General features: G+C 43.6%; 1 protein-coding gene across 1 annotated transcript in view; it reads left to right on the top strand.

Annotated features, from left to right (window-relative positions):
• Window positions 1-678: 678 nt before the first annotated feature.
• Window positions 679-12572, top strand: part of Slc15a5 (solute carrier family 15 member 5) — an 85617-nt gene continuing 73723 nt past the window's right edge. The window contains exons 1-2 of the mRNA XM_051173210.1: window positions 679-1012; window positions 5839-6061. Of these exons, the coding sequence (XP_051029167.1) occupies window positions 679-1012; window positions 5839-6061 (557 nt within the window). The remainder of the gene's footprint in view (window positions 1013-5838; window positions 6062-12572) is intronic.

Genomic DNA, 12572 nt, shown 5'->3' with positions numbered 1-12572 from the left:
GGTTTATTTAATATTTTCTCCTTTCATTAGAGAGCTTAAATTACTTCCTTGTAAACTCTGCTCGTTACCTAAATGTACTAGCACTTTTGTTTCCTAATTAACTTTCTTATCAGAGTCCCAAGCAAAAATAACAAGAAATGTAATCATGATAAGGTACCCTGCCTCCTCAAAACAGATTTCCTTCTGCACTTTATCTCTTGGCACTGTTCTGGCTTGTTTAATTAAAATATCAGGAATTATTAGACTCAAATTATTTCTTGATCTGGTGCTCAAATTCCCCTGAAAAACTGTTCCTTCTGCCTCTATATTTAAACCTTTATCTGTGTGAGGCAGATGAAGCTCCATATATATATGCAACTGGATTCACGTAACTCAATATAATTTTGGAAGAAGTGTCTAATTTAGTCTCTAAGTAATTAAGCAAACAAATCAGATTTGGCTATGCTGAGCCTTGAGTGTTTAAATGTTGTGGTCTTCTTTCATGTGCTTGTAGATTGTCAGGAGGAATAGCATTAATGTGCAAAAACCTGAAGAAATTTTAGCAAGGAGCTGTGAAATTCAAGGCAGCCATCTTATTCTTTCTTTTTTTTCATTAGAGGAATGGGTATTAAAAAAAAAAAAGACACCAAGTCCAAGCAACTCACATAGTAGTATTCAAGGGTAGTAGTCAAAGTAGCTATGCCTGTCACAGACTCCAGCATCATTATTGATGAACTGGCCTTACATGGTGGCTCTGGGCAGCAGAAGACAGTGAGATGTTTCGGGTGTTTCCGGGCTGGAATTTGCTTGCTTCTGGTGGAACTGTGTGAGAAGCTGACCTTCTTTGAAGTCGTCTGCAACATGATCCCCTTTTGCACGGTGAAGCTGGGCTACTGCAACCACCAGGCCGCAATTCTCAACCTGTGCTTTATTGGGGTCTCAGCCTTCACCCCTGTGTTGGTGGGATGGCTTGCAGACAACTACTTCGGAAGGGGAAAACTGGTGTACATGTCCTTAGTGCTACACTTTCTGGGTGAGTGCCCCCTGCTAGCTGGATTTTGTTTCTTGTCTGTCACACAGCTGCATAAGTTCTTGTTAGAATTTTTAGTTTATTTTTTTCCCACCCTATTCTTAGCATAAACTATAATAAATTAGGTATGTTATTTCAGTCTATATATTATTTAGGCTATTGGTAGATGTGTACATACTGTGTTTTCCAGGATCTTTAATACCTAAGGCATTCTGAGGTCTACATTTTGGCTAATTATATCTTTGCATATCAAGCTGCTATACACCGTACAATGTCCTTGCTTCTCTCTTTATGCTCCAACTGAAATTTGTGGCAGATCCTTTATGAAACATGAAATTCATTTGCTTCACAACTGGATGAAATATGCTAAAAAGGTCACTGAAGTTCATATAGAATAACTAAGAAGTGTTTGGGCTTTATAATTAGTCATATAGTAATTAGATTTTGTACAAATACATTTAACTACGGTTAGATGAGTTAAAGATAAGTGAATTTAGACAGGGCATTATAATTGCTTACATAAAGAAAAATAAACATACTCCAGGGGCTTGGGAATACTCGATGGGGCATGAAGAGCAAGCGGCAGATAGTCTGCGTGTGTCGGGGGGGGGGGGGGGTAGAGGACAACTTAGGGGCGTAGGTTTTTACTTTCCATCCCGTTTGTGGCAGAGTCTCCCTTGCTTCTGCTGGAGAGACATGTTATGCCAGAGTAGCTGGCCTGTGAGCTTCCAGCCAGTTCTCCCACCTCTCCCTCCTAGCATAACATAAGAGCACTGGACAGAGATGTGTGCCACCACAGGAGCGTTTTAGAAGGGTTCAGGGACTGCGAGGTTGCTTGGCTAGTGCTGTTACCCACTGACCCGGCTCTCTGGTCCTGGCTCACAATTCAGTCATTCTTTCTAGAAAAGCAGGAAGCAGAGAGGATGGGAACAGCTGCGAAAGGGTTTACTTCCACAAACAGCACGCTCAGCCACACACACGAGGCTGATTAAGTGGACCGTCAGAAAAGCTCAGCATGGTGGTTTAGGCAAGAGTGAAGCAGGAGACATGATAACCTAGCGGACATGCCCAGAAAGGCAATAAAGTGATACAGGGCCAGAGGCAACCTCCCAGGTTCAAGAACCCGGCAGGAAGTGGGCTGCAGCTGAGGCGAAGCGTGTAGGGCGGTCGGAGCGGGTGCTGGCTGGTGGCTGTGAGGAGGCATCGTACACAGTGGGTACTAGAAGCCCTGGATTACGAGCAGAAGGAAACGGCCATTCAAGAAATTGATGAGCGCGTGACTCTCACTTGTCATCAGCACCACTCAAATTCTGTGACATAGAGACTGATCTGGGGGAAAGAAATGTTTCTTTCTACCCAGTCTACAGCAATGTGTTGTTCTGAGGTCTGTGAAGCAAGCAAATGGAAAACAATGAATTCCTTGGCTTTCAAGTGAAGAGAGAGAGAAAACCTCCAGGAGAATAGGTCCCTGTCCGTGGCAATGCCTGTGAGGGGAGCAGAGCTGGGGTGGGGGTGGGCAGAAAGTGGTGGCCCTGCTATTGTGCATCAGGCTTCTGATAGGGAGGTAGCTAAGCCCAGGTGGGAAAGAGGGATTCTCCTTGACTGGACAGCATGCCACACCACAGCGTTCAGTCGCTTTCTTGTTTAATGCTGTTACTTACATCAGTCTGAACTCCTGTGTAAGTCACCACACTATGGCAGGAAAGGCAGAGCTTCACTTGAGAATTTTCCCAAGCAAAAAGAACTATTAACTTCCTATGCTCTCTCTCTCTCTCTCTCTCTCTCTCTCTCTCTCTCTCTCTCCCTCTCTCTTTCCCTCTCTCTCTGTGTCTCTGTGTGTGTGTGTGCACTCACATTTGTCTGTTTCTTTCTCTCTTCCTCTTCCTCCCTCTCTCCCCCTCCTTCCTCCCTCCCCCTCTCTCTCTCTTTCCTCCCTCCATCTCTTCTCCCTTCCTCCCCCATATTGGGTATGGAAGCCAGGATTCACACATACTCAGCAAGCCCTCCATCACAGAGCTACATGACCATCCCTTTTAACTTTCTCATCTTGAGGCAGGGTCTCTCTAGCTTGCCCAGATGGTCTTAGAAAATCCCCTGTAAATCTATCAGGCCTTGAAACTCATCCTCCTACCTTAGCCTTCCAGGGAGATGGTCTGTGGTGCTGAGCTTGGCTTTTATTTCTTCTACAGGCTATGTCCCAGATTTTCCTGTTACAACTGCCAGGACATTACAACCTGTTACTAAATATTAGAGATTCTAATCAAAGTATGACCTCTGTCTGAATTGATACCAATTTAGATTAAAAATGCAGCTTTCTCCTTGACAATGGCCTACCTACGGAGCTGCCAGTAATCTGTCCAATTCCAGCCCACATACTGTTTTACCAACATGACTTTCTGAAAAATAATGAATACATATTGTTTCTATTATCTAAAAAAATAAACTCCAAATTTGGTTTATCATACTTTTATAATTTGTATGAAATTTAGTTTTCTGGAATGATCTACGATCACCTCTAATGACACTGAGATCTTGCTAGTTCCTACTTCTCTCTCATCCATTCATTTTCCTCTCTGCCTGAAAGAAGTAGGAACTAGCAAGTTCTCACTCTGTACCTGATATTTCCAAAACTCTTGCTGTTTTGTCAAGACCCATGTTTATATTGTTACCTTCTCCTCCATGTTTGCCCTTATGGTTATCAAATATACAGAGCTGCATAGGCTGGGGAGATTGATGTTCAGTTGGTAAGTGCTTGTCAATGTAAGCACAAAGACATGAATTCACCCCAGAGCCAATGTCCAAATACATGATGTGGTGGTACCCAATTTTAGTTCAACACTAGGACATGGAGATAGGTGGCCTGCTAACGTGTAAGAGGCTTTCCCTAGGAAGTACACACACACACACATACACACACACACACCTATTCACCTTAGATATAGAACTTACGACAACCAAAGTAATAATTACATCAGAATTCAATTTGGTTAACCAGTGAGTTTTTATTTGGGGTTGCTAACAGGGTTATGGGTGAGAGGTCATTTATAGCAGCAGGGATGACCAAAAAGCAGGGGTCTCACCAGCACAACGTGCACTCCAGCCAATGTGATGACATGGAATCCACGTCCCTAGGGCTCTTCACGGGACTTTCAGTAGCTCCAGGATCAGGGGCTCCCCTGTCTGCGTCTCAGCCTGCTCCCCCCCACTTGATTGCTGCCTCTGTGACTCTGGGAAAGGGACTTGGTGAATCTTGCAAATTTCATCTTTCCCTGGACATGTGAATTCAGTCTGTCTCCTGGGTCTTCTGACCTCCTCTCTCTCTCTCCTAGAAAGAATGGTTCAATTCAGAGGAAACAACAACACACCACTAGCTGACCTGGCAAGTACCAGGTCACTGAGATACCCCCTACCTCCAAAAACAAAGTGGGTGGCTCCTAAAGTATGCTACCCCCGAAGTCTCCCGGCTTCTACATACCTTTACACACATGTGCCAGAATACATTCCTGCAACAATCTACATGCCTGTATTTACGCTTCTGCCATGTACCTGCTCTCTGTATGTCTGCTTTCTAATGTACCCTCTCACTCCTGAACTGCTCCCCACTGCCTCAGGTAAGCTATGACAGCAGCACGCTTCCCAGCACTTACAGGTACAGGCGGGTGGCTCGTGCAGGACACGACAGCACACATCAAGGAGAGACGTTCTTACCAAATACATCGAAGATTTGTGTTTTTGTCACATCAGTTTCCTGAAGATTAAAAATGAAGTCTTGATCTAATCACATCCGTTTCCAGAAGATAAAAATGAAGTCTTGACCTAATAAAATCAGAGTGTTGTGACATTTTCTCAGAGGATAGAACCACAACATGTTTGGGGCTTACACAGAGGCAGCTTGAGGTCTAGAAGTAGAATGGCCTTAAATAGGTGGTAACTGCAGGGGCCATCTGAGCTGAACATGCTGGTGGACAGCCCTCGGTACTGCCAAGCCTCACATCACACTTCCGGAGAAACACATTGTTTCACATCTGGCTGACCTTGAAAGAAAACATTTCAAACTCAGTCACTTTAAGGGTCCACTCTCAAGGTAAATTAGCTCATTGCTGAATGACAAACAAATGCCTATGTTCTCCACATGGTAATCACGTAGAAAAAGCGTTAAATGCTGTTCCCAATTTATATTTCTGTGGAACTTAAGCTCTAATCGGGGAACTAATGGCCCAGAACCACTTTATAAAAATAAAAATTCACATCAAAAAATGGTAATGTCAAAGTAGTTGAACAGTAAGTAATCAAATGGACAAAAATAACATTAATGGTGCTTGGGATGTAACTCAGGGACAGAGTGAATGCCTAATGTGTATGAGGGTTTGGGGTCTAGCCCTAGTACCACAGGAAAGGAGGGAGGGAAGGACACAGGGAAGGAGAGAAGGAGGGAGGGAGGGAAGGAGGGAAGGGGACGGAACAGGAAGGGAGCTCTACCAAGTCAGCTATAAAAGAATGAAAATTTTTATGAGTTTGTTATCTTATTTTCAATTATGCATGTGGAGAGCTGGGTTTGTGTGTGTAAGTGCATCCCGCAAAGGACAGAAGAGGCATCTGACTTAGTCCTCGGCAAGAGCACGCTCTTAACCACTGAGCCATCTCTCCAGCCGCAGAATTTTCACACTTAGAAAATCCAAGCCATCCCTGAAATTGCAAGGATCGGCATAAGTATGCTAGTAAGACGCCCATACAACCATGAGCATTTCTTAGGAAAACGTTTATTTGGGATGTGCTTCGGTGAGTCTTGTGGGTCTGTGCTATTTGTATTCTGCTCTCTCTGCCAACAGGTACTGCTTTGCTATCCGTGCTTGCTTTTCCCTTGGAAGATCTCTATGGAGACTCTTACCCTATGGTTAACAACGCGCCTGTGGAGGAGCGGGCCAGCCTGTTCCACACAGCACTGCTGACCCTCTGCCTGGGCACAGGAGGAATTAGAGCTGTCGTTTGTCCACTGGATGTTTATGGCCTTCAGGAAGAGGAATCAAAGAAGCCAATGTCTTTTTTTAACTGGTAAGTGGCATTGATTAGGAGGTAGGGGGAAATATAATTCTAGTGTTCTTTCCTTGTTGAGGTTTTCGCACTGTGTGGGAAACCTTTCTCATTAGTTGGGCTAGGTAAGTGAAAGCATGTATGGCGACATCTATAATAATGGTTCAGTTGATAATCATGGTCAAGGCTGAACACACAGCTCAGCAGTTGCGAACACTTGCTGCTCTTCCAGAGGACCGCAGTTTGATTCCCAGCACCCAAGTCAAATGGTTCAGAGATGCCTGTAACTGCAGTTCCAGGGAATCCAATGCCACTTTCTGACATCTGCAGGTACTCACATGTATGTGCACATATAGGCGTGCAGACACATGCAAAAACACACACACAAAATAAATCTTAAAAAACGATAGTGATCACATATAAATCAGAACCAGCAACTTCAAAAAAAAAAAATCTGATTAACTTATCCTCCAAGTGATGAGACATACTGTGGTTTATCACAATGACTAAAATGTGGCCTCTGAGCCAAACAGGCCAAGTGGAAGTCTCACTTCTACTCACCACAAGTGGCTGCCCATGACCAAGTCACTGCTCTCTAGTATGCTCATGTCTGAAGATAGCACTAGTATTTTCCCAAACATACCTGCTACAGACAGAGAACTTGGTGCATGGCTGCAGATGCTCAAAACGAAGGCAAGGATTAGCTGGAGCAGTTATGCTGACTTGTAGCAGAGGAGCCCGGCAAGCCTGGTAAGTTCATAGGTCAGTGTAGAGATGACAATGGAAAAGATATTTCAGAACATGTTCACCCAGTCCTGCCAGGATCCACGTTTCTCGCCAACATTATCCCAACACCTGCAGGAGCTGACGGTTTTATGACAACCGAACTATCTTTCTCTGATGCTTTGCTGCCTGGCCTGTGGAATATGAGGGTATGTGCCTGCAAGTATGTGTGTATGTGCATACAAGTACGTGTGTGTGCAAGTGTGTACATGCTATCTGTCCCTACTGTGACCATAGGTGTCATTCCTCAGGAGCTATCAAGTTTTTTTTTTTTTAGAAAGGGTCTCTCATTGGCCCCCTGGAGCTTTCCAATTAGGCTAAGCTGGATGTCTAGTAAGTTCCAGGGGCCCATCTCTCTCCACAACCTTAGATCTGTGATTACAAGTACATTGCTGTGCATGGCTTTTTACATGGGTGCTGGAAGCCGAACCTGGGTCCTCATGATTACATAGTACACTCTTCACCTACTGAACCATAGCGCCAGGCCCTATATATTTTTAAAGGGACGCGTTTATATATTGTAAAATAAAAGTTCAAGAAAATAAATGAAATCTGGAAGGTAACTGTTCACAGCTTAGCAAGGAATTTCTTTTATTTATTTATTTATTTAATGTATTATTTTACATGTCGATCCCAGTTCCCTCTCCCTCCCTCCCTTTTACCCTCTCTGCCCTCTCACATGCACCCTAACCACACTCCCCTCCCATCCCCCCACCCCAATCCCATATGTAGGGGAATGCCATCCAGTTGGGGTCATGTAGATCTGTCAGGTCATGTGAAGTAGGGACTAGGGCTTCTCTCCTGTCTCTAGGCTAAAACAGTTATCCCTCCATGGGGGATGTGTTCGCAAGGTCCTTTTGTGCACCAGGGATACATCCTGGTTCCACTGTCTGAGGTCCCTTAGACTCCTCAGTCCTTCTGGCTGAGACCCATATTCAGGGGGGGCCTGAGTCAGTCCCATGCTGGCTTCCCAGCTATCAGTTTGGGGGCCCGTTAGCTCCTCCTTGTTCAGGTAATCTGTCTCTATGTGTTTCTGCTGCCTGGTCTTGTCCTCTCCATCTGCATCTGGGTTCTAGTTTGACTCAGTGTTTAGTTATGGATGTTTGCTTCTGTTTCCAACAGGCATTAGATGAGGGCTCCATGGATAAGGTAGTTGTTGATCTCACTCTCCAGGAAGGGCATTTATGGTAGCCTTTCCACAGAAGCTCAAATTGTTAGTTTGTGGCAATCTTGTAGTTCTCTAGACCTTTCTTTGTGTTCAATTTTCTCTTCAAACCAATATTGGCTCCCTCTTTTATGCTCTCTCTCTCTCTCTCTCTCTCTCTCTCTCTCTCTCTCTCTCTCTCTCTGTGTGTGTGTGTCTCCTGTCTTCTCTTCCTACCCCAGAGCACAGGGGAAGTGGGGAGGGGCAGTGAATAGAGAAAGAAGTAGGAGAAAGAGAGGGGGAGGAGAGGAAAACAGGTGCCACTAGGAAGGAATTTCTTTTGGGTGCTTTCTACTCATTAGTGAGTATCAAACAGATGTGAGCCACCATTAAAGTCTACATGATAGCCATTTCACACCTTTCAGCTAAACGATAGACCACCTAGTGTTTCGAGAAAGTTCTATTTAGATCCAAAATGTCTCCCCAAAGGCCCATGTATTGAGGGTTTAATTCCTGACCTATTGTACCATGGAGAGGTTGTAGGACCTTTACATGATGGAATCTTGTAAAACACACATACACTTACACACACACACATACACATTAGGGTTTTAAAGGAGTTACTGGAATCCTGGTCCTTTTCTCTTGATCTCAACTTGCTTCTTGGGCACAACCAGATAAGAAGCTTTGTTTGATCATTTGGCTCCAGTCACAGCCACAAAGTATTGCATTGTCACAGACTCCCTAGCAGTGGGACAGGCCTCTAAGGACTCACTGAAATCTCGGGAGTGATAACAGCACACTCTCTCCTTTTAAGTTGATTGTTACAAACATTATTTGTCATAACAACTGAAAGCTACCAGAGAATTACTTTCAATCTGGGATTGTTTGTTGGGTGCTTCTGTTTTTGTTGTTACTTTATTTGGGGTTTTGGTTTGGTTTGGTTTGGCTTGTCTTGTGTGTGTGTGTGTGTGTGTGTGTGTGTGTGTGTGTGTGTGTGAGTGTCTGTGTGTGTGTGTCTATGTGTCTGTGTGTGTGTGTGTGTGTGTGTGTGTGTGTGTGTGTATAAAATGGGTTTCCAGCATTGTCTAGAATAGCTATCTCTCCACAACTGTTATCTCTGGGTAAATCAAGACAGACAGCGCCAGACAAAAAATGTTGAAAAAGATTAACCTTGCAAATATTGAATGAGGGCTGGAGCCGTTACGGCTCAGTAGTTAGAAGTACTTGCCGCTGTGACTGAGGATTCAGTGCCCACAGGTGGCTAAAGCCACAGACAACTCTGGTTCCAGGGCATCTGACACCCTCTTCTGAACTAGGAAGAAACCAGGATGCAGTTGCTCTGCATACATATTTGGAGGCCAAGCATTCACAGCCATTTGAAATTTTTTTTAAATGCATTAAATGTAAAAACTTTAGAGATAATATTATCTATGTGTGTGTAGCTATACAAGCAATTTCATCCTCTTCCTCATCTCCCCCCCACACACATATTAATATTACAAAACACTCAAGCCTATTTTGGATTAATTCCTAATGTAAAGGAAGAATGGGGTCAAAGGGAGAAGGGATGTGTACTTCCTCTTAGCAAACTCTGCCTCCTCGACCTGCCCAGAAGACAAGGAGATCCCTCTTTCTCATTCTCTTTAGAGATTTCAGTCCTTAATTAGCAACATCATTTTGATTAAAATAGACTCTGGAGGGTTGCTGCCACTGGAGAGTGATCGGTTGTTCTGAAAGATCGCTGCGGAGACTTTACTGTACTATAGTCATTCAGAGTTGTGTTTAATCAAAGTGGCATTTCTCAGGGTTGATTGCAGGAGGGACATTATGTGACTGGACCACTTCCTTTGGGGAGCAGGAAGACTCCCAGTGGGTGTGTGCTTTAGGGGCTTGGGTGGGAGGATGGGGGATGGCACACAATAAATTTGAGGAGCTGGGAGGAGCCAGGCCAAACTCAGGAAGAGCACATGCAGCAAATACTTTTTATTACCTCATTAAAATCTCTGATGAAGATGACCGTGTGGTGTCTTTGAAGCCTGAAGATGTGTCTAGAAAAGTAGACCAAGAACCACAGTATCTCTCTCTCTCTTTCTGGTTTGCTTGCTTCTTGGTTTAAATACTAAACTATGGAACATGTTTTATCATCGTCCACTTACTAAAGTTAGCAGAAATAAATGACATGAATGAAATACCTGTTCTGGAACATTCTGAATGGGTTGCTGGCAAGATGGACAGTGGCTCCACTAGCAGGCTGGCAACTTAGCTGGCAGAGTCTTGTATTGGTCGCTTGGGAGGGCTATGACCTCCCTCCAGCAAGGTTGGTAGCTTGAAGGAATCATTTTTTCCCAGTCACAGAGGGATGTTTTTATTGCTGCTTATATACATACCATTGGCATTTGAATTTTAATGACTTATTATTATTGAACAATGAGGAAGTCATAGCCCCCCCCCAAAAAAAATAATCTTTACCTTATTGCTAGGAAAGAGAAAAACCCATTTAATAGGCAGCCATCTTTAAATGGAAGTCAGTTAATTCAATTGTTTTCTCAAAGTCCAAAAATCCTCTACTGGGCTGAGGTTATAGTTCAGTAGTAGAATAAGGTTGCCTCGTGTTCATGAGGCCCCAGGTTCAATTACCAGTGCCACAAAAGAAAAATAAAATCCTAACAGTTGCAAGCATGGACAACGTAATTGATTTCAGCAGCACCTTTCAAATGACAACATACCACTCAAATCTCACTGGAGTCTGTGTTAAGTCCTGTGCTTTCGGTACAGATATCAGATGTTCATAGCTGCGAGACCTTTAATAAGATGTGTCATTGCACCTACTTCATTTACCCAAAGCTTCCCCGCGATCCTGTTAAGCGGTGTAGGCTGGAAGTTTTAGGAGCTGAAAACGTCAATTCTGAGTAAGGTTGCCAAACGTACCGGAGAAAGCCATTGCTAGCCAACGGTGCCATCTGGAACGGAGTCTCCACCACCGAGTACCTCTCAGGAAGCATAAAGTTACAGCTCTCCGAAAAGGAGCTCTCTGCCAACAGCCGGGTGTGCAGGACCCAGATCAGAACCCGGCTCTTTCAGGGATTTCCAAGTTCTTAGGCATGCAGTTACGAGTCACCACACTGGAGATAATGTAAGTTAAGCACACCAGTACACCTGAGCAAGTTCTTTCCTGGCAGCCAAAAGATGGTGGAAAATTAAATCTGTTCATGGGCATGATTTTAAAACCTACCACTGTCAGCTTCAAAACGCTCTAAGCAGTTTTTTTTTTTTTTTTTTTTTTCCTACTTGCTTTACCTGATAATTTACATTCTATCTCTATTTCACGGTGTGCTGCAATAGGCAGAATAGAAAGCCCCAAGTAGAATATTGGCTGGATTCTTGAAAGGGGCAAAAGATGAGTTTATTTCATCCCCAACATTTCATATGTGTGTAGCTAGATTGAGTCTTTGCTGTGTCTGTCCCACACAAAGATGTTTTCTGTGGAATACTGTGGTGGTCTGAAAGAAAATGGCCCCCAGAGGGACCAGCACTATTAGGAGGTGTGCCTTTGCTGGAGTAGGTGTGGCTGTTTTAGAAGAAGTGGGTTGTTTCCTTGGGGGGGGGGCGGACTTTGAGGTCTCCTATGCTCAAGCAACTCCCAGTGAGACAGACTACATCCTATTGCCTGCAGGGGGCGATGTAGGGTAGGGCTCACAGCTCCTGCTCCAGCACCTCATCTGCCTGCATGTGCCTTGCTTTATGCTATGATAAGACAGACTAAACCTCTAAACTGTAGGAAAGCCGCCACAATTAAATATTTCCCTTTATAAAAGTCGCCCTGGTCATGGTGTCACAGCAATGGAAACCCTTACTAAGACGAATAATTACTCAAATGTAGAATCTTTATTTTAGGGAAGCCCTAGAGTTAAAAAGTGATTGTTCCACCAGTTTTTCCAGAACCCAGAGGGCAACAGGTTTCAACTCTAGATGCACACTAAAGGTACCACAGCATCCTTTAAAAATATACCAATTCCTAGACCCCAGAAGTCCAAATTACATCAGTTTGACACAGGACACAGGGAAGGAAAACTGTTTTCTGCATTTTCAAGCTGAAAGACTACAGCTGAAAACGGCTGCTCTCAAACAGCCTTACTTGATTTTAATACTCCACAAAAGCAGGTGGGATGATTGTGAGGTAGACGTCCAGGAATCCAAAGCACTCCTCGGCTCCATGACAAGTCTGAGGTCAGCCTGGGTATATAGAGATCTTGTCTCAAATAAATAAATAAATAAATAAACAAATACATAAATAAGCAAAAATCAGGTTATTTGGGGGAACTCTGTAAAATTTATGGCAGACAAAATGATAATTTACAAATGAATTTTATATATATATACATACATACATACATACATATATATATATATATATATATATATATATATATAATAGAAGGAAGAGGCAGAAGGGTCAGGAGTTCAAGGACTGCCTTGGATATGTAGCAAGTATGAAGTGATTCTAGGCCATACCTTGCTGTAATCTCCTACTACCCCTTAAAAACAATAATTCTGAAATCTGATCCCAAACATCATGCGTTAGAAATTCCTGAAAGGTGTGCT

The sequence above is a fragment of the Phodopus roborovskii genome, unplaced genomic scaffold (genome assembly GCF_943737965.1).
Source record: "Phodopus roborovskii unplaced genomic scaffold, PHOROB, whole genome shotgun sequence".
In the NCBI taxonomy this organism is placed as follows: Eukaryota; Metazoa; Chordata; class Mammalia; order Rodentia; family Cricetidae; genus Phodopus; species Phodopus roborovskii.
The sequence above is the reverse complement of the archived record's forward strand: the minus strand, read 5'-3'. Positions and strand labels throughout refer to the sequence as shown.